The sequence below is a fragment of the Diorhabda sublineata genome, chromosome 2 (assembly GCF_026230105.1).
Source record: "Diorhabda sublineata isolate icDioSubl1.1 chromosome 2, icDioSubl1.1, whole genome shotgun sequence".
Classification (NCBI taxonomy): Eukaryota; Metazoa; Arthropoda; class Insecta; order Coleoptera; family Chrysomelidae; genus Diorhabda; species Diorhabda sublineata.
The window spans coordinates 18,231,321-18,258,658 of NC_079475.1; the positions used below are offsets into that span (position 1 = coordinate 18,231,321).

At 32.8% G+C, this 27,338-nt stretch overlaps 1 protein-coding gene across 6 annotated transcripts in view; it reads right to left on the minus strand.

The window, feature by feature from the left end:
- The window catches only part of LOC130453010 (ethanolamine kinase 1), a 36,532-nt gene extending 9,712 nt beyond the window's left edge, over nt 1-26,820 (minus strand). The window contains exons 1-2 of one of the 6 annotated variants that reach the window (XM_056792585.1): nt 26,635-26,820; nt 4,943-5,093 (exon numbers count right to left, since the gene is read on the minus strand). In XM_056792585.1, coding sequence (XP_056648563.1) covers nt 4,943-5,074 — 132 coding nt within the window. In that variant the 5' untranslated portion in view covers nt 5,075-5,093; nt 26,635-26,820. The other 5 variants (XM_056792583.1, XM_056792584.1, XM_056792587.1 and 2 more) reach the window with 5 other exon arrangements.
- Nucleotides 26,821-27,338: the final 518 nt, after the last annotated feature.

The following is a 27,338-nucleotide window of genomic DNA, read 5'->3' on the forward strand; positions in this document are numbered from 1 at the left end:
CCCATAAAATACGTACTGATTGGACAACTAAAAACAGCCGTTGACCATATCTCGGGAACGGATTTTATTACAGCTTTAGGGGAAAAATTATAACAGAAATGGCCCCGAGAACCACGTGGAAATTATTTTCAAAATCTTAAGTCCACCACAAGGGGGTGTATTTGAAAGTTTAGAATTAAAAAAATGAAATTTTTCAAAATTTACCTGATTAAGAGGGGGAGAGTGGGAGCTTTGTTATGAAAAAATGTCTGTAGTCACGGTTCTGCTAAGCCGATTTTTATAAAAATGATGTTAGAGCTTTTGTACATATATCTCGAGACAGAAAAAAGATATCGACATGCGGTTTTCGCTATTTTACTGTTAATTTAGTTCACTTTCAAAAGAACTACTTAAACTTATATGCTTCCGTTTAAATTTATTAAGAGAAATCACAATGTCTGGAACAATGCCATTTATATTTCTAATTGAATTGATTAGAAATTATATATTTTATATAGCTGAACAAAAACTCGTTAATCTTCTCCACATCACATGTTGTTCTAATGTAATCGCTACTTACTCGATCTCTCAATGTGTTCCCCTTGATTCTCCTCAGTATTCTCATCTCAACTGTTTCTAGCATTCTTTGTGTTTCGGACGTCTCCGTTCTACTCTACTGACTTTCTGTATTTGTTTTTTTTTTACTTCTGATTCTACATCTCCATAGCTTGATAATGTGATGCCTAAGTAGTTAGTTTTCATAAAATGTTCAATGCTGGTACCGTCAATTTCTATCTTACATCTAATCGGTTCTTTGCTAATGACCAGTGCTTTTGTTTTTTGGGTTGAAATTACCATGTTTAGCTTCTTTGGGGGAGGATAGCATCATCTTCATAGCAGAGAATTTTTATTTCTCTATTTCCCATCTTATAGCCTTTCCTCCTTTTGACTGCCTTTATTATTTTATCCATTATGAGATTCAAAAGTAAAGGGCTTAAGGAATCTTCCTGTCTTATACCCGTGCCATGTTTATTTCCTCTGTAAGTTGTCCGTCTATTCTGGCCTGTATTTTGTTGTCCTTATATATGTCTTCGAGTGTTTTGATGATGTCTAAAGGTATTTATCTATTGTATAAAAGGTGTACCACGTATTTTAATCTTACCAAACATACAGGCATTTTTTCATAACAAAATTTCCACTTTCCCCAGATTGAACTTACATTTCTTGAAGAATTCGATTATCGTATATAAAGTGCTACTCAATTGGGTAAATTTAAAAAAAATTGTTTTCTTTTAATCGCATATTTTTGAATACTACCTCTGAAAATAATACTTTTGTTATGATTTTTCCCCTGAAGAGATATTGCCTACGGCCCTTCTTAGTCGCCCATCTGGTACATGTATCTTTTACTGCTAATAACTCTGCTCCTGGCCCATTTATAAATCAAAATTATTATTTATCAAGTCACATTGGAACCTCTTCCGTATAGACTGCATAGTCTGAAGCCCGACTAACTTCGAGAGTCTCAAGGTTCGTGTCAAGCAAGGCGTGATGAATAAATATTAAGGTTTAAAAGTGTTGTCTCGAAAACAAATTTTTAAAGATACATTATAGACCAGGGTCCAAAAAAAAAATAGTACAATCAAACCCAATGGAAAAAGAGGAGAATATTATAAAAATGGAATGATAAATAATTCATTGGTGACCTGAGATCGGAAAGTTGTAGGGGGTGAAATTTTAAGGGTAAAAAACAGTTTATCTCGATTTCCCGCAAAACTATAAGTCCCATCCAAAAACATCAAATAGCAAAGTTGTAGGTTATGGAAAGATACACAGCTTTTTTATTTACACTTTTTTCACATAATCTCAAAATGTATATGAAAAATTGAAATTGAAATTTTTTATTCTTATCTTTTACGAAAAACATTTTTTTTACGAAATTTAGTGAAAACTTGACTTGTCCCAAACAGACTATAATTCAATTGATTCCAAATATTCAATTTTTACACCTTATTTTTACTTAATATCGAAAAAGCACCTTACTTTTCAATCGAAAAGTCGAAATATCAGCTTTTTTTAAGAGGTGAGTTTTTTGTTCGTCAAAATCTATACTTTCTGATGATGTAAAAGAATAAATGTTACTAGTACCATGGTAAATTTTCTTAGAAAAGGCAACAAAAAAACTCGGATCCCAAATTTCTTTAAACATTCGTACAATATTTAGTTATTTATTAAAATTTCACACTCTAATTACACGAAACACCGTTTTTTAACCTTTAAGAACTCACCCTCTTCCCCTTCATGACCTCAGACCGCCTGTAAATTATTTTTTCTTTCAATTTTTTTATATTTTTTTCCTTTTTCAATAAGTTCAAGTTCAAGGCTGGTCTATTAGGGGAAACTGCCGTATCAATACATGATAAAAAGGTTGTCTGTGAGTATAAATGTGATGGACAGTCGTGAACAGAAGAGTATGCAGTTGGAGCTCTTACTACTACTACAAAACACAAAAATGTTAAAAAAATTCATAATCTCTTTTGGAAACATCGAAATGTGACTATTAGACAGATAGTGGTGTCTCATAACATATAGTGAGGCAAGGGTTGTTAAACAAGTTTCGACCTTCGTCAAATACGGAATTTTATCCATAATTAGCTTAAGAAATAGTGAAAAGTGCTGGGGAGCAGTTCTAGCAAATACGATGAGTGTTCAACCAGTGTTCGAAATGCAATTCACGTATTTTAGCCACGATAATCATCGAAAAATGAGAAGGGGCTTTGTTTTGAAAGAAAAGCACTTTCCTTTTCTTTTCAAATGCCGACGCTTTTCTCCCTTTACTCTATCAAGCGATGATGCGTAATATTATTTTATTTCCATGACTATTCCAAAAAACGGTCGCTATCACTTTACCGGCCGACGAAACCGCCTTTATAATCAATTTGTATTGACAGTTTTTTTCATTGGAAGAGAGTAATGGTGTATCCAAATGTCCTCTGCAGCTAGAATCGACGTAAAAATCCGACTCACTTTGCTCAAACCATATCGTTAAGGCCTGGGAAACGTTAATTCTAATTATTTGGTCCAAAGTCTTCAAATCTTCAATTAAGCTGATATGGTCACGTTAGAATTCAGCTGTCCAAAATTTTACGGACGTAAATAATGTGCCCAGTCTCCGTAACAGTATCGAACTTCTCTTTTATTTGCGTAGGTGTATTGCCTTTCAAAAACAAACTAGCTTTTACCCGCGGCTTCGCTCGTATCGAATCCATGCTCAAAAACTCAAAAGAAAGAAGGTGTTTCAGCGAGTGTTCTTAAACCAAAACGAACTCTGTAGCTATATTAGAACCTGAGGTATAGATCTTTGAATGTAGAAAAATTGCCAAAAACCTACAAAAATCCATAACTCCACATTGAATGTCCGCGCCTAGCTCCTCTCCAACTCAACCGATTTAAGTGTTCAAAAATTCAAAAGAAAGAAGGTGTTTCAGCGAGTGTTCTTAAACCAAAACGAAGTCTCTATCTTGAATAGAACCTGAGATATTGAGGATAGAACGTGTGTATGTGAAAAACTCCCATAGTAATGTACAGGGGGAAATCGCATTTGAGTATATCTTGAGAATGGTGAAAATTAGATGAAATCCGATGGTTGATGGCTGATCTGTGCATCAATACCTTTCATTGAAAAAAAAAATTAAGCAAATCGGTTGAGTGGAACGCCTGAACGGACTCGGAATGGAAATCATCAATTTTTTTAATATATAAGATATGTCAACTCTATATTTTTTCCATTTTCAGAAAAATCTTCACTAAGACCCACTTATGCGATTGTCAAACAGAAGGTAATCGCTCAAAATGGCTGAAATTTTAGTCGCAACTTATATTGATAAGTGATAACATCTTTAGGTTAAAGGGGGTTACTTTTCAGACAACCCTCGTTTTCTGTCTTCTAGAAAAATCCAGCGTCATTATAATGATTATGCTTTTTTTATTATTTTATAATAGTAAATAAATACGATATTTATATATTATGTAGTAGTCTTTCCTAGGGCATTTGTTTTTACAGGATACCAATACTTATATTTGTTTGTTTTCGGGGTTTCCTCTCTTATTCCACGTGAGTTAAATAACTCGATTGACAACTTTGTTGTGAAAAAAAACAATTAATTAAGCAAGTTTTCAATATTCTAGCCAACTCGACGAATATCAAACTATTAAGAACCTAGTATCAGTGTACAAACTGCCTTAAATACTAAATCTTATCGTATACAATAACTATAAATTATAAAATCAGTAGATAAATGTTAACGTCTTCAGTTGTGAATTGTTAATTTCGTGGGTTAGTCCATTGTGGTGTGGCTTCAACGATTTGTAGGTACAGCTAGGCTTCACTCAAATAGGTTTCTGTTTAAATGCTCAGTTTAACTGGGCAAAAAACTAAAGGGCTCTCGAGAGCAGTACTAGCAATATTAACATTTTTATTATATAGCAAATCTCCTTGAAAATATTCATCATGTTATAAAGAGAACAAATATACTGTTTCATTACCAGAACAACTGAATATTATGACTTGACGTAAACCACAAATCTGTACCGATTTACATGAATAAAATCTTCAATTTAAGATTTTGCAATTTGCAAATTAACAAATAGAGTGTTAAACAGAGTTGACAAGCTTTGATTTGATGTTAATTTGGTCCAACTTTATTCAGATTTTTTATTGTATTATTTTATCATTGAATTTCTGTTACCAGCTCTCTTCTTAACTCCTTCTACCTTTTTGAGATGTCATAACATATTAAGAGTATCAACATGCTATTATTATATTTAAACTTGTAAATTAGTTGCAGTGTATTGTATAATAAAAAACTATCCTAGATAATTTTATGTTTACTAACTCTAACTAACTTATTGGTGATTTATTAAAAGTTAACCCTAAAAGAAAAATTTATATTTCTTCTTTTACCTTCAATGTTATATAGTTTTTCTCCCAGTCTGGCCTTATAACTTTTAAAATTTCTAGCGCCCCATTTTCAATATCTTCTTCTTGTATTTCAAAATTAATATGGAGAATTCCTTCTCGATATTCAACTTCCATTGTTCACCCAACAGTATTTCTGCAAAAAAATCAATCAATAAATACAGGTTATTTGTGCACTAAATCAAAAGTTGGACTTTTGGACATTTTTGAATATTCAAATGCAATGATAAATAACTGAAAACAATTACCGGAGAGGCAAAAGGAATTAATTTCACGAAAATGTTTGGACCAATCTAAGAGAATAGTATAGAAGCAATGACCTCCGATCATTTTTTTAACAACATATTCTGTTATTCGAATTAAGCACCTTGTGTTTGTAGTTCTATTTTTTAAAACTGCAGCACTCTACTTAACAAAAAGCAAAAATACCAATGCAATTATCTATGACGATTTCTATCTTAGGTAGAGAGAGAGAGAAATGCTTTATTGTCGAAAAATGGTTATAATTTGTAGACAAAATCTTGTAAAAACTAAAAAACAAGCATACAAATAACTAAATAAAGATACAAATACAATAAAATTTCAATATAAGGAAACAAAATTATAGGTAATGATTGTTCTAGTCACATAGCAAAATTAAACCAGTATGCAGCATGTCAGGAATTAAATATTATTATTAGAAGTCGTTTACAGATTAGAAGGCGCTTTCCAGTAAATATGCTCTCAAATTATTGCAAAATGCGGGAAAAGATGATATCGATTTGATTTCAACAATTGGCAAGTGATTATGCATTTTTTTGTATTGTAAAATATTGAGCCCTTAACTAATCCTGAACGTGGAGTATGTAGGTAAAGGTCGTGCTCCGCGTTCCTAAGTGGATACCCTTGCAACGATCTTTCTGAAATTGGAGAAGCGTGTTTACGAATTAGGCAAACGAATATGGAAGGAAGTCGCACCAAACGTACCCCAGAAGGGAAAGACATATTGGGAATGCGACTCAATAAGGGTATAATAAATGGATGGATAAGTTCAGTCTTTGGAAACCTATCTCAGTGCAAAACAGGAGGAACTTAATTTTTTAGATAAGTCGGCAATATGTAACTCCCATTTCATGGAATTTTCCGCAACAAGCCCTAAGAATTTTACGGATTCAACGACGTCAATGTTGCGTTATTTAATAAAAAATGCAGCAATGTATTTTCATATGATAAAACTTTAGTTTTAGAAACGTTGAGACAGAGAAGATTATAATCGTACCATGATTTAAGGGTGATTAGGTCTCTAGATATGGTGCCGTGAGATCAGGGCTGCTCCAAGAGAAATTAGTATCGTCTGCAAATAGACATATTTTACCACTGATGCTTAGATAGTCATATTTTATTGGATTGCAAGAAGACATCGTTGTATCAACCCTTACAAGCTGACTTCTTTTGGTAAGGTATGACTTAAACCATACGAGAGGTGTTCCCCTGAAACCGTAGTACTGCAATTTGTTAATTAGAATATTATGATTAACACAATCGAAAGCCTTAGAAAAATCCAAAAAAAGTTGTTGCAGTGGAGTGATGGCTGTATAGGCTATCATTTGTGCATTTGTTAGTTAAAAACCCAAATTGATGATTAGTAAGTATTTTATATTTAAACAGCATTGATAAAAACCTCTTTTTTACCAATATTTCTATGGTCTTAGATAACATGGGAAGGAGTGCAATTGGGCGATAATTCGATGCTTGATTTTTATCTCGTCCTTTATGCAGAGTCCATTAATTATACTGCGAAACTCTGCTTAAACTACGGACATAAAGAAGAAACTGTTTAAGTTAGCATTATCATCAGGAGATATGAAAGCGGATCATGGAAAGGAGTTATAGAATAGTTGACTACATTCACAAAGTAATCAGTAAGGTAATCGATGAAGAATCCTTATTTCTTAGACCATTCAGAATGGACCATGTTTCTTTAGAAACATTACGAAAATTGGCAAGTCTCCTCATTAATAAATATCTTTGGCAGCTTTTATTGTCTTATGATAAACTTTTCTGTATAGTTTCACGTAATTTTTGAGGAAAACACAATCCGAGAATTTCCTTAGGTGAAATAAAGATCGCATATTCTTTGCAGATAAACCTTTAGTGGACCAGGGTTTATTTTGTTTATTTTTAATACCCCTGAGTGGAAAAGAATTGGATGCCAGACTAGTTAGTGTTTTTATGAATTTAGAAAATTTGAAGACCAAATCACCAGAGAGCATGTTCCAGTCGGTTGTTTGACAACGGTGCTTGAAGTTTTGAAAACTTTTTTCCTAAAAGATACGGCATCATTTGTGAGAAGCAATTGCAATTATATATGACGATTCTTATCCTAGTCTCCGAACAATCTAGGTACTATAATATTGGTAAATATTAAGGAATAAACATTAACGTGATTAAGTACAATCGCACATCTTCACAAAGAAACATCATAGAAATAACGGAAAGCAGATTAAAGAACCTTTCAGCTTGAAATACTTATTTGATGCATAAGGCAATACAAATCACTACAGACACATATTGCAGAAGATCAAAAGCGATCAGGTTATAATTCTTGAACTACTGGCTCAAATTAAATGAAATTTGAAGTATACCCTGTTTCTACAATGCTCACTCGGTTACTAGAAATACAGACTTCTCGTTTAATCCACATCGAAGTTATATGAGGTCGAAAATGACCTAAACTACTTCGAGAAAAGTATGCCCCTTTTTTTGCTCAACTTGGCGGGGGCACTTAATTGATTTCGTAACATTCTAAATATAAATGAATTTTTTATTATTCTCATAATGACTATGTAGGCATTAAACAAGGATTGTACTACCTATATGTGAAACTAAAATGTTTCAAGAGGCCAACGACAAACAATTGAATTCTTAGGTTTGCATAAAATAAACTTTAATGATCATCTAGTAGTTTTCCTCTTCGGTAGTCAATTATTAGTTTAAACTGAATATTTTTATAAACACGTATGATTTCTTGGAAATATTTATGAATAAATACGTAAATAAATAATAGTGCTTCTTCGAATAAACGGACTTGTTCTTCACTTGGATCGGTTAGCTGCCCTATTCGACTTCTGAATTTTAACCAGACGATTTTCCACATGTTTCTCTTTGTTTGTAGTCGTTATTCACTATGAGGAGTTTTCGCTTACAACCTTTCGTTTTCATTCGGCCAAAATCGTCTCTTAGAAATAGTTAGGCAGACACAACCCAACGAAACCACCACAACCCCAGCCCTAGAGAGGAGCTACTCCTATATCAGGGCCTACTCAAACAAACTACATTCCATATAAAAATCCTCCTTATCCTACCAAACTTTAATTTGGTATATCAAAATTAAATGATTACGTGCGTATAAAACCTTCTTGTTTTTCCCCATGAATATGTCTTTCTATCGATCTGTCATGTCAAAAATTTGTAAGTTAATACTGATTAATACTAATCCTATCTACTAAGTATTTATTTTCGTTAAAATGAAATATACTTTTTTAAAATTCCCATTCGGCATGAACATTAACATACATTTATTGCAAACTGATACACTACAAAATGTTTATCCGCATTTCTTGAGTCAGTCAATAGTCACAAGTTAATATTTAATCACGATAATGCATCGTCACACTGTATAGGAGACAGTTGAACGTTTACGTGAATAGTAACAGTCATTGAAGATCCAACCTATTCACCTGATTTGGTCATGTGTGATTTTTTGTTATTGTTTTACCCAAACGTGCATTACGGGATCGACGGTTCACGATGGAGGATAATATCACTGGTCTCAAACTTTTAGGTTATGGAATCTTCGGTTACATAAGTGAATTGTTATAAGTAGGTTAACTGTAAATTAAAACATTTTCAAAATATGACTAGTGTTTCTGAATCTCAAAAAATATAGCGTTATCCTCGTAATTGAATTATGCACGTGTTACTAATCTCATAGAAGAAATTGTTAGGAATAGTAATAGTGATTATAAAATATAACTATTACATCACTCAATAAGTCGTGTGACTGACACATAGATGGCGATGCCATTGTCGAATCCATATGACGTTTATGAAGTATCAATTCTGAAAAAGCTATATGTAAAATTTAATGACATTTCGATTAGTCAGAAAAAAGTGACAGCCATTAAAGTGAAGCTAGTTTTGTTATTTTCAAAAGTGGCTTCAAAAGTGTTATCCGGACTCTGCTTCATCGAAAAGAATCATTTGTTATTGGTTTGCCGACTTAACACGTAGTTGTGCAGACACCGATGATGGTGAACGTTCTGGTCGTCCGATTGAGATGGTTACTCCAAAGAACATCAAAAAGGTCCATAAATTGATTAAATTAAAATTGCGTGAGATAGTCGAGGACGTAAAGATATCAGAAGGCAGTGTGCTTGAAATTATGTATGAACATTTGACCATGATAAAACGTTTTTCATAATGAGTGCCACGTTTACTCTCAGTCGATCAAAAACAACGTGTTGATTATTCAGAGCAGTTTTACACGTAATAAATCTGATTTTTTGCGTCGATATGTAACAATGGATGAAATATAGATCCATCACTTTACTCCGGAATCAAAATGATCATTATCTGTGTAGACTGCAGCTGATGAACCACTTCATAGTCAGCTATGAAGGTTATGGTTTCAGTATTTTGGGGTGCGCATGGAATATTGTACATCGACTTTCTCCAAAAGGGACATATAATCAATATCGAATACTACATAGATTTGTTGGATCGTTTGAACGCAAAAATCAAGGAAAAACGGCCTTATCTGTCGAAGAAAGAACTATTGTTTAATCAAGAAAATGCACCGATTCACAAGTCGATGGCAACGATGGTTAAACTGAACTAATTATACGTCGAATTGCTTTTTCATCCACCGTATAGTCCAAATCTGGTTTCTAGTGACTACTGGCTATTCGCTGATCTCGCTGCTCGCCGTTGAGAAATTCAGCTCAAATGAAGAAGCGATTGCTGAAACTGAAGACAAATCCTTCTACAAGCACAGCATCGAGAAGTTAGAGAAGTGAATGATTGTATTGATGAATAAAATCGATTTTTGGCAAAAACAATTTTTTTTCTTAGTTGGTCGCACGACTTATTGTGTGACACCTTAAATTAGTATTGCTAATTCGTAATATTATTATAAAAATAAGTACATTGCATCATATCTCTCTTATTACATATTTTGAAAAAGCAATCACGTATTATACATTTTAAATAATAAACATCATTATTATTAATCACATCACAACGAATTATCTTTTTCACAGCAATAAGTAAATTCAATATACTTTAAATCACGATTTATTCAAATAATAGCTTACCAGCACAACAATTATTTGAAAAGTGTCACAATTTATTCGATACTACCTTACAAGATCTAGCCTAATTGTAAAAAATGCAAACGTACCTTACTTATAAGTAAACTGCGTTAATATTTTTGACCTCGAGGAGTAGTCGTTCTCAGTTCATGCAAACAACAAATGGTATTGAATAAATGGTAACGTTAAAATTATACTGTTACCTATATCGTTCGTATGGTGAAACAATGTTGATAAGAGCTATATGAAAATCTAACTAGAGCAATCAAAATGCTGATTATATACAAATGCAACGGATGATATATGTGTTCTGATCGATACAAATTAAAATAATATCAACATAATATGGGGAAACAGTGAAGATAAAAGAACTGTGCCATATTTTGGTTAACAGATCAAATTCTACTATTACGTTAATAATATGTTTCGTGGTCGAATGAGAATGACCTAAAGATAAAGAAGCAATCAAAAACAGTTCCTGTGTTTGATAAATTTGAAAATAAAACTACTTAGTTTTATTCATATATTAAATTATGAATACGATAAAATAACAGTTGAAAATATTTGAAAAATGAGTTAACAACAACAGGGGTGACTGTCTTTTTATTAATAGATATGTCAATTTCGATCAGTCTCAATATGGCATCATTAAATATGTACCCACGGGTCCTGTGCTAGAGCTTTTTGGCAAAATAATAGATCTCTTGCATGAGTATGTACTTCAAATTATCTCTATTATATAAAATTCTCGTGTCGCGGTGTTTCTAATTGAACTCCTCAGAAACAACTTGACCGATTCTCATGAAATTCTGTGTGCATATCGGGTAGGTTTGAGAATCGAACAACATCTATTTTTCATACCCCTAAATGTTACGGGTAGTCCAGAATAGGATTGCAATATGGGAATGGAATATAATGATTATAGTACAATAAATTCTTATATATAACTTTCCTTTTTGTATCGATCGTAGTAGTGACTGTAACTTTCATATTAATTTTATTCTAATCGTAAATTTGTCATTAAGTTCCAGTGAAATAATTATTTATTTATAACTGAAAAGACACGTTTTGTGAGCTCCCGCTAACAACGGCCATTTTCGTAGCTGTACATATTGTACTTAACCTTTTTTGCAAATTGTTTTAAATCAAAACAGAAACGTGTACGTATTTAATGAATATACGTGTTCTATTATTGTGAAAGGTAAGTCAAATAATAAGCAAACGAATACAATATTGAGTCACTATTTCTCACAAATAAGTATTTTATTTTGATTTATTTAAGGTACAAGAGGCACGAGATGAACGAAATCAACAAATACTATTAGAGCAAAGACAAACGCGTTAATTCATAGTAAACAGACGTAGAGGAATTAACTCACAATTCCAACAAGTTCTTTGAGCATTTACATCAGATTTAATTCTTCGACTAGCATTTCAGTATGAGCCCGATGTAGAATATTAGGCTCATTTCAAAGTGGTTTATAGACAATTATATGTGGCATATTCTCGTCTAATTAATAGTTAAAATATGAATAGTTATCTTGGATGTTTAGACAGCTATCAAGAATTTTGATTTGAAATATATTCGTTACTTTAATAAAGAATACTTTATTAACCTAATTAAAACATACACACCTATAGTAAATTTTTATTGAACTAGAAAAATATTTCGTAGATATAATTTATATGACAGAACAACGTTTTCCGGGTCAGCTAGTTATAAATATAAATGTTCTATCGAAAATTATTATAAAATAATTAAAAAATTGGTGGTTAAAAAAATTGTAGTTACGTCTCAGTCGATTTAAGCAAAGCATTTGATGTAAGTTAATGTAGATATACTTTTAAAGGAAGTGTTTAATATGGGCTTTAGAGATAGGTTATTTTCGCATTATGGAATCATATTTAAAGAAACGTAAGGAATAATTAAATTGGTTAATGCTTGTAGCACAAAGTTACATAATAATTATGATAGGGTTCAGTCCTTGAACCGCCGGCGGATTCGACAATGACTCAATTTCGGCTTCTAAATTGAAGACACATTTGGTAATTATATACTTTCGCGGTCACCTGGTTTTTTGGCTCTAGAAAATCGAAAAATGGATGGATTTTAATTATCTTGGTCTCAAAATGTTCCATTTTACGGCGGATTATACAGAATATAGAATATAGTACGAAACTATTCACGAAAATTGATTGTTTTTCATCGATTTCATTTTAAACTATAAAAACTCAAAAATCATTATTTTTGGACTTTTTTAAATTGTTTATTAATTTATGTAGAATACAAAAAAAAATATAAGAACTTTATCTGATAATGAGATAATTTTTTGTGAAGGTTTATTTTGCAAAACCGTTTTTTTTTACGATTTAAATCCGTAAATCTATGAGAAATTTTCATTCCAGCTATTTCTAATTTTTTTTATAAATCCGCCGTAAAATGGAACATTTTAAGACCAAGATAATTAAAATCCATCCATTTTTCGATTTTCTAGAGCCAAAAAACCAGTTGACCGCGAAAGTGTATAATTACCACACATTTATTGAGCCGCTTGAAAGATCGTTGACGTGGAGTATCAAACTATCTACAAAATCCTCATACTGAGAAGACTGAATTGGAGACCGACTGTGATGTAAAGGAGTTATTTTCATGTCCAAGCAAGATGACTATAAAAAAAACAGATTATTTTGTTAACTGGGAAAATTGAAAATAGTGATTATGAAGAAAATGACACGAACATAGAACCCACGCATACAACCAGTAAAACTGACTTAACATTAAAAGGAAAGCTTCAGAACGAAATAGAAAACAGTATGAAAACCATAAATCCTGAAGCATATAAAGAAAGTGATCATTAAGCAAGAAATGAATATTTATGAGGCTAGTTCCACTCGAGGTTATAATTTGGAGAAGGCTTATAAAAATTTATTGACGATTCCTCCAATTTCCATCGAGCCTGAACGCGCGTTTTCCGCTGCTTATTATTAATTATAGTTTCTGATCTATTTGATTTAAAATATGAGTCCTATTAACATTGATCTCTTTTTAAGAAGTTGATTTTTTTAAGTTTATTGTAAAATAAAATAAGCAAACTAAGCAATAATTTCTTAAACTATTTTATAGGGGCCTAGTTTGTTAATTTTATTAGAAGAAATTATAATTTTGTTTTCTTTCCGAAGATTTAAGTAAAGATTTGAAATACAAGGTTGATTTTGATATCTTTTACTTTCTTTGTGCTACCACTTTTTATTAACAATACAATCCCGGGACTATCCCGGAACCACGGTATTGACTGTTGATAATCCCGAAACCCCGGGACTAGAAAAATCGACCGGGATTGAATCCTCTAGTTATAAAGTGCGAAAACTTAAGACTGTTTACTCTAAGTTATTTAATTCTCGAAGCCAGAGCTTTAAAGCATTGATTTGAGATTCAAACAATTTTTAATATTTTTGTAATGTGCTTAATTAATAAAGTTGTTGAAAAAAAATGCTTTACGTGTGGTGTTCACACGTACGAGCCGTTCGACACAGAATCCCCACTACGTTGTGCCAGAGCAGCGCCGCTACCCCGTCACCGCATCTCTAAATAAAGATTTGACATTAGGTTTGTACTAACCCATTACAAAACCGTCCATGGAACGATGACGATTCTGCGCAATAGATATTACTTGTTCCAGCCGGGCAGTTATAGTTCTTCCAACATCAATTGCAGATTATAAAAACCCTTGCCGACAATTTTGTTTGATCTACCATAGAATTAGATACCTCATTTTATGAATTTATTATTTTTATAAAAACTATATATGTTATGCGAGTAAGTATTCGTTAAAAGACAATCGAATCATTATAAATTGGATGCCAATATACGCCGTTTTTAGACAGATGCACATACTTGTAGTCCCAATTTGAACTTGAAAATCATAATTATACCTCGTTAACTTACTACAACTCAATATTAAAGTATAAAACGGAAATAGACGAGTAAAATGTACCTGCCTGTAAGGGAGTTTGGTTTAAACAGGGTACCAGACGTGAACTGACATCTTTTTGCACCCCATTCGTTTTTTTCTAGTCAGAATCGTCTGAACTAGCGTCATCATTTGATTGAATTATAAAGGGTTGTAAAGAGGGCGATACCACATACTCATCTTCTTCTTTGATAACATGTTTTTCCAAAGCTCTTGGCGATCTCCTGCTGGAACTTTCATCACGAGTTCTACAACATCTTTACTCAGTTCTGGAAACTGATTACATTTTTGTAATTCCGATTTTACGTTTGCTTACATTAATTCTATACGGTCAAATGTGCAGCTTATCAAAATAAAAATTGATAAAAGTTTTGTCGAATTGTCTACGGACGTAAAAAAAATTTATATGAAACTTGTGAGTAAAGTAACTTTTTTAACTCGTAGGAGTTGCTGTGCGGTCAAACCTTCCTACTCGTGAAAAAAGTATAACTTTACTCTCTTGTTGCATAAATAACTATTTTCATATCAAAACTTATTGAGGAACTAGATAATGAAGATATAAATTATTGAGGTTAAATGAATAAATACCTTTACAATAAGCAGATGATATAAAACAGACCAACGAATTACCACAATAATATTAAACGAACGAAGTAAAACTGACTGGTGGACCTAAGACACTTCTTATATAATTACAAAATCTATTTAGGGTTACCTACCTGTCCTTAACTACCTTTTCTGTCTTTCGGAGAATTCATTACCTATGTACCTGACAACAAGAATATTTTAATTTTATGTGAATTTAAATTTTAGTATTTTTATCAACTATAGTCCATTCGTTTAATAGATCAAGCAAATTACAATAAAACGCCACAAGGTATCTCTTATTAGAGTTATATTATATTTCAACTTGACATTCCTGTATCTTTCGCAAATAGCTCTTTAAGTATATTAAAAATACATTAATAAAAAAATAATCTCATTTCGAATATATATTCAGGAACACAGGCCTACAAAAATTTTTGTGTGGTGCAGCTCTTTTTGTAATTTACAATATATTGAAATACTTATCAGCTCCATATTATCTACTCACCTAAACACACAACATCGATAAAGTATTGAAATTCGACACCAAGATAAAGTTTGTGTATCTAATAGTATATTAGTCCCAGAGCTGGCTACATAAACCAGCATTGATAAAGTACACGACGTTTGAGCTTGTAAATGGGGGGCCCGCAATTAGTACATCACCAAACTGGCAGTCTGTACAGGTCGGATATGGAAATGCCATCCGGTTTTCCCGGGCGAAAAAATGGGCTGGAAAACCTCATATGATACACGAGTGAAAACTCTTGGATCGTGGGATCCTAACCTAAAATAAGAACGCTGTAATAACGCCAGTAGTTTTGAAGGTCGGAAAAGCCTCGCCAGATGTGACTGAAAGTGCCGGAAAATTCGTCCAAAAAAACCGATATGGTACACGAGTGAAACCTTGTGGAAAGTGAAGTCGGACTCTCAACTAGTAGCAGTGTAATAGTGCCAGAAGTTTTGCAGGTTGGGAAACCCTCGCCAGAAGCGACCAAAAGTGCCGGAGAATTAATCCGAAAACCTCACGTGGTACATGCGTCAAACTGACTGGCAGCGGCGGAGTGGCACAGCATCTGCGTTGTCTCTCTCTTCGAGGTCCGATGGTAAGGCCCATGTCAAGAATTTTGACCTGTCGGATAAAAATTTTTAGGGTGGGTCGTACAGCGAGGGTCATTCTCTATCTGTAAAAGGCTACGGTAATTAAAAGTTTTCGATCATAGCCTAAGTTTCTTCGCGAATCAATAATGGATTTTTTGTTCTAATCACAACATTTTGAATTTGCTATCTAGGAAATTTCATTTAATTATATATTGTTTATACAGCTCAAATCGAATTCTTTTATTATTATATTGCGTGCAAAAAATGTCGTAATGAATTAAAAATGGAATGAGATCGTTAAATAAGCGAACACGTCAACGGATTTCTAAGAAGCGAACATCATCTTACCCCAACATTCTTCAAAGTTTCTTGGGGCACCATGAGCCGATAAACATTACTGAAGGACTTTTCGCAAAGATACAATTGTTCCCAGACATTTTAAAAAAAGTTCATGAAAATCGGTTTATAATTAGCGCTGTAACTGAATTTCCAAAAAAAAAAAGTTAAAATCCCATTTTCGCGGCGGCGCCGCGAAACGGCCGAAATCACGCATGAAATCACGCGCGCGGAAATAAATATTATATTTCAGCGAGTTTTGATCGTTTCCTAACGATTGTTTTTTTAATTTTGGGTAGTGCAAATAAATAGTTTCAATGAAGCCAACAACAATCATTTTTATTTGAGCCGAAAGCGAAAAGTTTTCACTTTCACAAGTACGTCAATTTTCCTTTTTACAGAGGTTTTCCGACCTGTAAAACTTCTGTCGCTATTACACTGCCACTAGTTGTGAGTCCGGCCTCACGCTCTACAAGGTTTCATTTGTGTACCATATCGGGTTTTTCGAACGAATTTTCCAACACTTTCGGTCAATTCTGGTGAGGCTTTTCTGACCTCCAAAACTTCTGGCGTTGTTACAACGTTCGTATTTAAGATTCGGACCCCATGATCCAAGACTTTTCATTCGTGTACCATATGAGGTTTTCCAGTCCATTTTTTCGCCAGGGAAAATCGGCGAATATTTTCATATTCGACCTGTATAGAGTGCCAGAAACGCCGTTTGGTGATGTACTAATTACGGGACCTCCGGTTCCAAGCTCAAACGTCGTGTATCTTATCGATGCTGTTTTATGTAACCTGTCCTCGACTATATGGGGCGTTCACTTTTCTACCGACAATCTAAGTGATAAATTTTTTGATTTAAAAAAAAAACAGTTTATTTCTTTTCTAAAATGTATTTTTAAATCATTGTCCAGTCATCGAAGATTTCAGAAACGTACGAGGATATATTGAAAAATTCTTAGCTTACTATATAACCAAACAAAATTTCAGTGTCAAAACATTTTATTACTCAACATATTCTCCTCTTAATTGGGCACATTTATTACAGCGAACCTGCAACGTCTCTAGACCTTTACAAAAAAATATTTCTTCTTGCTCTGCAAACCAGACCTCCACAACTTTCATTAGCTCCTCGTTGGAAGAAAATTCACGACCTTTTAAAACTTTTTTTCAGTTGAGAAAAGAGATGATAGCCGGACGGAGCCAAATCTAGTGAATAAGGGGGGTGTTCTAGTCATTCAAACCCTAAATCACGAATTTTTTGCACGGCAACATGAGATTTGTGTGCAGGGCCGTTGTCCTGCAAAAACAAAATACCTTTGGATAGCTTTCCGCGTCTTTTCTCTTTATTTTTTTCATTTTCATTTTAGAGTGGTCAATAACGTCGAATAGTAATCTCCAGTTATTGTTCTACCCTTATCCAAAAAATAAATGATGATTACTCCCTGACACGAAACTTCTTAGGTCTTGGAGAACCAGAGTGTCGCCATTCCATCGATTGTTGCTCTGTTTCTGGATCGTAGAAATGTACCCAAGTCTCATCCATAGTAACAATTCGGTTTAAGAAGTCTACATCGTTTTCAAATCGAGCACAGATCGAACGCGATGCTTCTACCCTTGCACGCTTTTGGTCAACATTCAAACATTTGGAGATCCATTTTGCAGCAATTTTTCTCATGTCCAAATTGTCGTGAACTATATGATGAACGCGTTCGTATGGAATATTCAGTGCTTTAGATATCCGTTTTAGCCCAATTCAACGGTCTAATAAAATCATGTCATGAAATGCATCGATATTTTCGGGCATTGACAAAGAAACTGACCTTCCCGATCGGTCATCATATTCAACGGAAAATTTACCTCTTTTGAAGCTTGCAGTCCAATTTTTCACGGTCGCATCCGAAGGACATTGATCACCAAGGGTATTAAGCATATTTTCGTAAATCTGCTTACCTCTTAACCCTTTTAAATACATGTACTTGATGATGGCTCGATACTTCGATTTTCACAATTTCGGTGGACAACTTTTTTCTTTCAATTTATTGCGTAACTCTGGTTTACTTTCTTGACGTCAAACTTTACACTGACACTCCTAATAAGTTATTGTTCGTTACTATGGTAACGCAATATTTTGTTTATGCATGGAACTGGTCTAGACTAACTAGATAGCAATACATCCTCGTTTAATGCATCAAGTTTTATTTCATACCTTTTATTTATTTTAAATTTTATCGGATTAGTAAGAAAAAATGAACACCTTAGTCACAAAAAATATATTTATTAGTTATTATGTAAAATAAAATTTTTATCTAACTCGATTTATAAGAATTTTTATTACAAATATATGAAAAATGACGTTTAATACCACTCTGTCATATTTTTGCTCGTTAAGATAACAAACTTTGGAATATTTTACAAAAAATTGAATTAAACATAGTTGAAATTCAGTTAATACCTTGTATGGTCAATATGTAATAATATGGTACGTTATTTTACATATATGTAAAATATTCGTTGAACATGTGCCACAATGAGAAAAAGGCACATGTAAGTTTTGAGTGCCCATGACATGGCGAGAACCAAAAAATAAGTAACATGACTATTACTTTTATGTGACTTATATAGTGACATCAGTAAAAACAATCGTCATAGATGGAAGAACCTAATATTCCCTAAGAGCTATCACTCATTCAGAAAATATTTTAATACCAATTTCTCACCAGGTAGTACAAGACTGAAACACCTTTTTCTTCCTAAGTTTGAATGCTGCAGGAAATCATAAAATTCTGAGTCAGTTTCACAGAATAAGCTTAATGACTGGAATGTCGTGAGTTACTAGCTTCAAGATTAAAAAGCCTTTTCTCAGACGATAGGGTGTCTACATATCATACGAGAAAAAGAAATTTATTGCTGCTATTTTCATCTGTTGGAGTGGTATGTTGACTTTCATGGGTTTGCCGATTCAACATCATTGTCTCTGGGACAGTCGAGCGAATCACATTATTGACTCTTGTTGTTGGGGAAAGAAATGTTTTCTATGAACCCTTGGTTTTAAGAAGGAAAAATCATTCTTCTACCATTACATATATAATTAGGGCTAATGAAGGAATTTATCAAGGCTCTCGATAAAAATGGTTATTGTTTCATTGTTTTCAGTTTATTATATTATATATATGTACAGTGCTTTTCAGATAAAAGTATCCACCTTTAATAACTTTTGTAATACTGGTATTTAGAAAAAATCCAAAAACACGTCAATTTATGTTGGAAGGGGCAAGCATTATGGCTTATTTAAACTTACTGGAAAAGCCACCCCCTCACCCCTAGCATCCCCTTTATTTTTTTAAATTACTTTTCATATTTGTTATGTAAAATTTGGATACTCCTCTTTGAGCTGATTTCAAAAATGTATAATACTTGTAGGTTAAAGTGGTTAGTTTATGAGATAAACAATTTTTCTTTTAAGAGCACAAATTTTACTTATTATTTACTTTCACCTTATTTGCCTGTACTAAAATGGGTTGTACAACAGTTCAAACTTTTTAATCTTTTTAACTGTGCTATTTATTCTACTTAAAAAATCCAAACAACAAAAAACTCTACTTTTTATTAAAGTTTGACATTGTCAACTAGAATTTGTAGTCACTATTGATAGTGTATTTTGATACATTATTTATTTTGTTTCTCTGAAATGGTTTACTCTTTGCAAGAAAGAATTGAAATTGTAGGTTTATACTACCAAAATAATAATTGTGCAAGAGCTGCTGCTAGAATATTTAACGAATTACTTGACGGAAGACATGCAACTCATAAGTAAGTAATTCAACTGATGGAGAAATTTACCACAACAGGGTCTGTTTGCAATAAAGTGCATAAGCGAGAGGAACTCGTAAATAACGAAGCAATCCAAGTGGCAATTTTAGGGCAAGTCAGCTTAGAGGCTCAACAACCCCAATCGTTGTCAACAATAAGTAGAGCGATCGGTGTTTCATCTTCTACAGTTTTCCGAGTTCTACATAAATTCAAGTACCACCCATACAAAGTTAAGTTGGTGCACGAGTTGAATGAAGATGATTTTGATCGTCGTCTAGAGTTTTGCGAATCAATGACGCAAATTATCAATAACAATCCACAATTGTTAAACAATATTTGCTTTTCTGATGAATGCTCATGGTCATTAAATGGCTTAGTAAGTAGGCATAATTGTAGATATTGGGCTGAAAGTGATCCACATATTATGCGTGAATTCCATACACAACATCCCCAAAAGTTAAACGTTTGGTGTGGTATCCTAGGTGACCACATTGTCGGACCTATCTTCATCAACGGAAATTTAAATGGTGAATCATATCTTGAGTTACTCAGGGCAGGGGTTGACCCACGTATTACAACAATAATAGAAAATGATGATAACTTTTCCGAAGATTTACTGGTATTTCAACAAGACGGAGCTCTCCCACACTATGCTACGCCTGTCCGACAATTTTTAAACGAAACATTCCCCGCTCGTTGGATAGGTAGAAGGGGGCAGATGATGGAGTGGCCACCTAGGTCACCGGATTTAACACCCCTAGACTTCTTTTTATGGGGGTATTTAAAAACAAAAGTTTATACTACCCAACCAGAATCTCTGGATGATTTACGAGAGAGGATAGAAAATGAAAGTCGACAATTAAATCCAGCCGTATTAAGCAATGTCAGAGAGGCATTTCAAAATAGATTATACCATTGTATGGAAGTGAATGGTACTCATTTTGAACACTTATTGTAACTTCATAATAAATAGCACAGTTAAAAAGATTAAAGAGTTTGAACTGTTGTACAACCCATTTTAGTACAGGCAAATAGGGTGAAAGTAAATAATAAGTAAAATTTGTGCTCTTAAAAGAAAAATTGTTTATCTCATAAACTAACCACTTTAACCTACAAGTATTATATATTTTTGAAATCAGCTCAAAGAGGAGTATCCAAATTTTACATAAAAAATATGAAAAGTAATTTAAAAAAATAAAGGGGATGCTGCTAGGGGTGAGGGGGTGGCTTTTCCAGTAAGTTTAAATAAGCCATAATGCTTGCCCCTTCCAACATAAATTGATGTGTTTTTGGATTTTTTCTAAATACCAGTATTACAAAAGTTATTAAAGGTGGATACTTTTATCTGAAAAGCACTGTATATTATTATATATACAGAAATTTCTTGGTTTAAGTACTGAAAAACTAAAAGCAAGTATCTTTAATGGACCTCAAATACGTCAACTCCTGAAAAACGCAACTATATTTGAGACTTAATGCTTGGAACATGAAGCTAACAGCTATGTAGAAACATGAGATTTGCTGATTGGATTCAAAGTTTTAGGTAATAATATGAGAATAAAATAATTACGCCTTAACAGTCACACAGTAACTAAAAGAACTAAACAAAGAACAAGCAGATTGTTGTCATCAAGACCATGGGAGTAGCCAGGATTTATAACAGGGGGGCAAATCATGGTCATGGTCCATGGTCGCTCAAAATGTAAAATTTTACGATAAAAAGAAAAAGCAAATGAAAACAAAACTTTTAGATTTTAATTAAAGTAATAAGATTTTTCTTGGGTTTAAGCCAAATACTGAACGATCTCTCCACATTAGCTTTCTCCAAAAGTGCAGCCACTTCAATGTCCTTTAATTCGTCTTTTGCTAAATTTTTTTTCTTCCTCTTATTGTACCACAAATCTAATTCTGAGAGATCACCCAATTCATAAAATGCCATGAAAGATTCTGCATTATTTTTTAAATCTTTTCAAGTCATTCTAAGCATGCATGAAGGATGACGATAAGTTGAAGCAAAAGCAGGTGTATTTTAGTCAGAGAATCTAGCACTCAAAGACGAAGTTAAAGAATCAATATAGGGGATGATTATTCAGTATTCAACTGCAGACTCAGATGGTGGATTACTTCTGTGTACTTGCTTTTGAGTGACTCGTGGTACTGACAACTCTTTTTAATTACATCTAAAATATTACCTATATGATTCTTCACCATAACCAAATCCATATTTTTCCTTGTAAAACGTTTACAATGGGTTCCAAAATTGCAAAGTATCTTGCAATTATGTGTAAGCCTACGATGAATATTGTTTTAGTAACTGCACAGTGCAATTGGTGGGCAGATTTTCTTGTTACATAGTTGCCTTCGGCAGATAGATATTCTAGTGCTTTAACAATGTCAGTGAACCAAACGACCACAACAACAAACAAAATATATAAAACAGATAACAAAAAGAAATGCAGAGCAGAAAAATATGTATATTTTAGATAAAATTTTTTGTTTATTAAAATTATTTAATTTATTTTTTCTTTCAAGGGTAGATAGTTTTCCCTCCCTGCTTCTCGCTGGGTACGCCCATGATCAAGACTATAGAGAAGATGGAACACTCATATGATAGCCGACTACTGCTGAGGAATCGTGCGATATTGCTCAAGTCAGCTTCGTCGGAGCATTCTTTTTTATGTTTCACGCCAATATATAGACTGTTTACAAATTAGTGTTTTTAATGATTTTTAAAAGATAGAGAAAAAATTGACGTTTCGACTAATTTGTCTTTATCAAAATATGATATTGACACTAACAATTTACGTATTTATATTAATCTATTGATATAGATATGATATTGCCATGCTAAAGACATGCTAAAAATCAGGTCTGAAATTATTAGCACCCGAATCGTTGTAGGCCAGTTTAAGTTAAGCGTAAATTCAAATATTTAAATACAAAATACAGGATGTAAAAAAAATGGATTTAAATATCATACTATCGGTGCAGTAGTACACTCGTAGTGGACTCGCCTTCTTGATAACGAGGCGAGAACCGTGCTCCTGTACCGTTCCACGGTATCCTCCATAGTTTTTGGGAAAAAGGAGGTGAGGCTGATTGGGCAGTAAGATCGTCTTTGAGTTTTGAAAATGTTTCTTCATTGCCACGAAGCTTCTCTGTAGCATATTGTCCGGAAAAATACCGTCTTTGTCAGGTGTACGACTTGAAGCTTTTAATCACCAGTTTTATTCTGTTAATTAAGATTTTTCGTGCCAGAATTTTGCTTCTTCAGTTAGGAGCGTTCGTCCCTTCTTCCAGTATGTTCTGATTCTCAGCATTTTTAATGATTGCTGAGCCAGGTAAGTGAGTTTTAAGAAGAATATTGACAGGGCGGATCATAGCAAGTTTGCATCGCCAAAACAATTGTTAACCGCAATCAAGCAAAGTTAGGTCGAATAAATACCCATGTCCCATGTTTCCCACGGCATAGTTTGAGAAATATTGAATGTAGGGCGAAATGTGTTGGTCTATTATTCTCTACTCTTTCCACACACTCCTCATTTGATAGCAAACTTCCTACCAGAGGCGACAATAAGTTTTATGAGCATCATAGATATTGGCGTCGCCTTATTCATTACAAAACACGACGCGTTTGTATATTTAGTACTCAATAATTATTTCGAAAAGGGAAAATAAAGTAAACCACTTTGATATTGATATGTTCATTTAGTTATTATTTAACATACAATAATACTGATAACATAATGGAAATAAATGTGGGAGAAAATGAAAAGTTATTAGAAAATGCATTCTATGGTACGTAAAAAATGTTATTTCATTCATTCAATATAATATAGTAACTCGCCTGTCACCTGTTTTTAATTTTAGTCAAAAAATGTCCATTTCAAATGTTATTCAGGATGTTTGTTAAGGCTGCGATAATGGATCTAATTTTGATATCAATCCTAGAGTGTTATATGTACCGTGTGCGGCTTATATATTAAATCTCATCATTAATGACGATATCAGCTCTACTGGTAAAATTTCTGTTTCTTTGATTTTGTACAAGAGGTTTATAATTACTTTTATGCGTCTCCACAGCGATGAGATTCAGTTAAATTAAAGTTAAAAAGTCTGACTTTAAAAAGTCGTATCTATTAGATCTCAAACAAGTCCCGAAACACGGTATAACTGCCTTAATATAAATTCCATCAGAGACATCAAAACCGAAATGAATCACTAATAAAAATCAGAAATATTTAAGTTTTTGAGTTCAGTTTTAATTTTGAATGATTTAATCATCGAGAAATGATGCTTCCAAATCCGAAATTCCTAAGATCTGACGATAATTTTTAAATATTTGACGAATCAACAACAATACTTGCTAGAGATGTAGGTATTGATCCTGAAGAAGAAACAACCGTAAAAGATATAAACAAAATAAAACTCTTTAATGACTTCATTTGAAGATTTTTTTCTGGTCAAAAACATCCCAACTGAAATATCTATTGTTATTTTGATTAATTATCTTATTTATTTTTTTTGCTCTGGTGTTAAGGATTTTTCAGCTTTATCTGTCTTGGTAGCTTCACATGAAGTTGAAATTGAATTAAAAAGTACTTAAGAAATAATATGATACAAGAAAGGCTATCATCTCTATCAAATCTGAACCGAAATTTGCTCTGCAGAAAGCGAGATTTAGTTTATAGTTAATGATTAGATATAGGTAGTCTTTGCAGAAAGTATACTTCTCGTTTCTTGAGATTTATGTTCATATTGCCAGTAAATTGTATTTTCTGAGTGAATATTCTTGTTTTGAGAGTATTCAGAGAGTTTTCAGAGGCTGACACTTATCTTCAGTCTCTGAAGACGATAACTTGGTTATCGAAGCGCGCGTCCGACAGTGTAATTGTGAGTGTGTTGGTGTAGTACTTAAAGTAGTGTAAACAGTGTGTTCAATATAGCATATCTTGTTCATTGAAAAAGATATATTTTTTATATCCTCGTACTTATTATTAGCTGTGAGTCTCAAAAATAAACGTTTGATTTTTAAATTTTATTTGAATTTTTATTAATGTTTTAATGGATTTAGTGTTTAGTGGATTTAAGTTGGATTTATAAACTCTTATGTTCACGCTCGTGCACTAACGTTTCTGTTCATAAATCCCACTTCGTAATCTGTTTAATTTATGTTGAACGCGAACAAGGGCGCCAACACGGGCGCTAGCGTCAAAGTTTATAAATTGACATTTTCTCTTTAGTTTTTACTCCCAATGCACACGGAGCAACTGAAAAGAAACTAAACTCAAAAGGGATCAAGTCCCCAGCTGGTTTCCAACTGCTTAGTGACATGTTTTTACGCCAGTTGTATGAAAAAAATTATGGGAATAAAAAAAATGGAAACATATTGGTTTCGGGGCTTTAAATGTTCATGAAAATGCACGAAAATGCACTTATCACTTATAGTTGTTCATAATTTTTTTCCAAATAATTAAATTTGTTATATATTTTGTCATAATCTACCCAAAAAAACGAACAAATTAAAAAAAATTATACAAAAATGTTGATTTATCATGTTTTTACAATTTCTCTTAAGATTGACCTTTTCTCACATATAATCGTTTGTACCTTTTCTATTAAGTAATCATTAAAGTTATATAAACAAAAACATTCTTAAAATCACTTATTTCAATATTTAATAGAATATTAAAAGTTAACTTTGGAAAATATAAAATTTTCACATTACTAAGGTTGTCTGTTGTTGAAGAGAATTTAAAGTCATAAAACCAAATAAAATCTTCGAGTCAGATATTCGCCGTAAAAACGTAACGTAAAAAAAAAGATTTTAAAAAAAAATTCATCGAAATCGGGTGATTTTTCGATTTTCTAGAGACATTTAGTCAGAAAACAATACGAAATCTTTAAGTGAGATAAAAAATGAATAAACAAACATCTTTTAATTTTTTTCCAAAATGTTCATTCAATATATGAACTGCGTTTGAGGCTTTGTAAAAAAGTTAAGAACGATTTGATACGAAGAAGTGCGTTTATATGATCACATTTAAAGTCATAAAACTATATGAAAACTCCAGGTGAGATATTTCCTATATTTTTTCCATAAATACACCGTAAAAATGAAGATTTAAAAAAAATTCATCGAAATCGGGTTATTTTTCGATTTTCTAGAGCAAAAAAACGAGGTGACCCCGAAAGTATAAAATTACCTTATTGACAAGAGTTTTCACAAATCTGCGCTCGCGTTTAGAGAAGTGCCTATACATAATAAATGCACGTTCTATTGCGCCACCCTGTATCACCTTGTTAAGTTAAGCTAATTATAAGTATTAATTTAATTATTATTACCATCTATTATTAACGAGTTTTTATGAAAACATAGCTTCATACTGATATACCTTATTACGAATATTGTTTTATATAACATATTTTTTTATAATTTTTTTGTAGCGTTCCATCAAAACAAATCAATTATACACATTCTACGAACAATGTAAAAATAATTCAAATAAGTACATACTTGTTTTCCCTTCACGACTAATGGCAATTTGTCGTGCCGCATTGTAAACAAATTACAACATAATAGAAGTGAAGTTTATTGAATTAAATATGAGTGAATATATTTAACGAGATAAATGTAATGATCCGAATATAAAAATACCCGCTGCAATTTTCCACCGTTAATAGCTGTATACATGGACGAAAACTGTCGGTGAATATCGACTTCAGCATGAAAGGGAACCTCAGTGCGCATGCATTCCAGTCGATTATGTAAACAGGAAAATTGATCAATATGCTCAGAAAAACATTGGATAAATGAGTTTCGAAAGCGTGAATCATTTGACGTAAAGTAAAATCAAATACACTGAAAGAACAAGCTCAAATTACTACACTAAACAAAATAAATATGGTTTAGAATACATTATTAAATGCAATAGACTGTATGATTCTCCTTTATTATTTTGTTGTAGTAGAAAACTTTTATCAGTAGAGTAGAGGGACTCCCTAGCGACGTGGATACCTTGCGTGAGTTATATTATCGCTTCCACAACGCGTATGGTATTGGTTCAGCCGAAGTTGAAGCAGATCTTTCCGCCTTCAGGTCTCTCTTTTCAACGGAGGAACTTCTACAGCTTAAAAAAATTAGGAGAAGCAATAGCAAATATTATTCCAATAGCTCTCTAGGTAAAAGTTGAAATTTTGAGTTAAAAAAGACGCGATGAA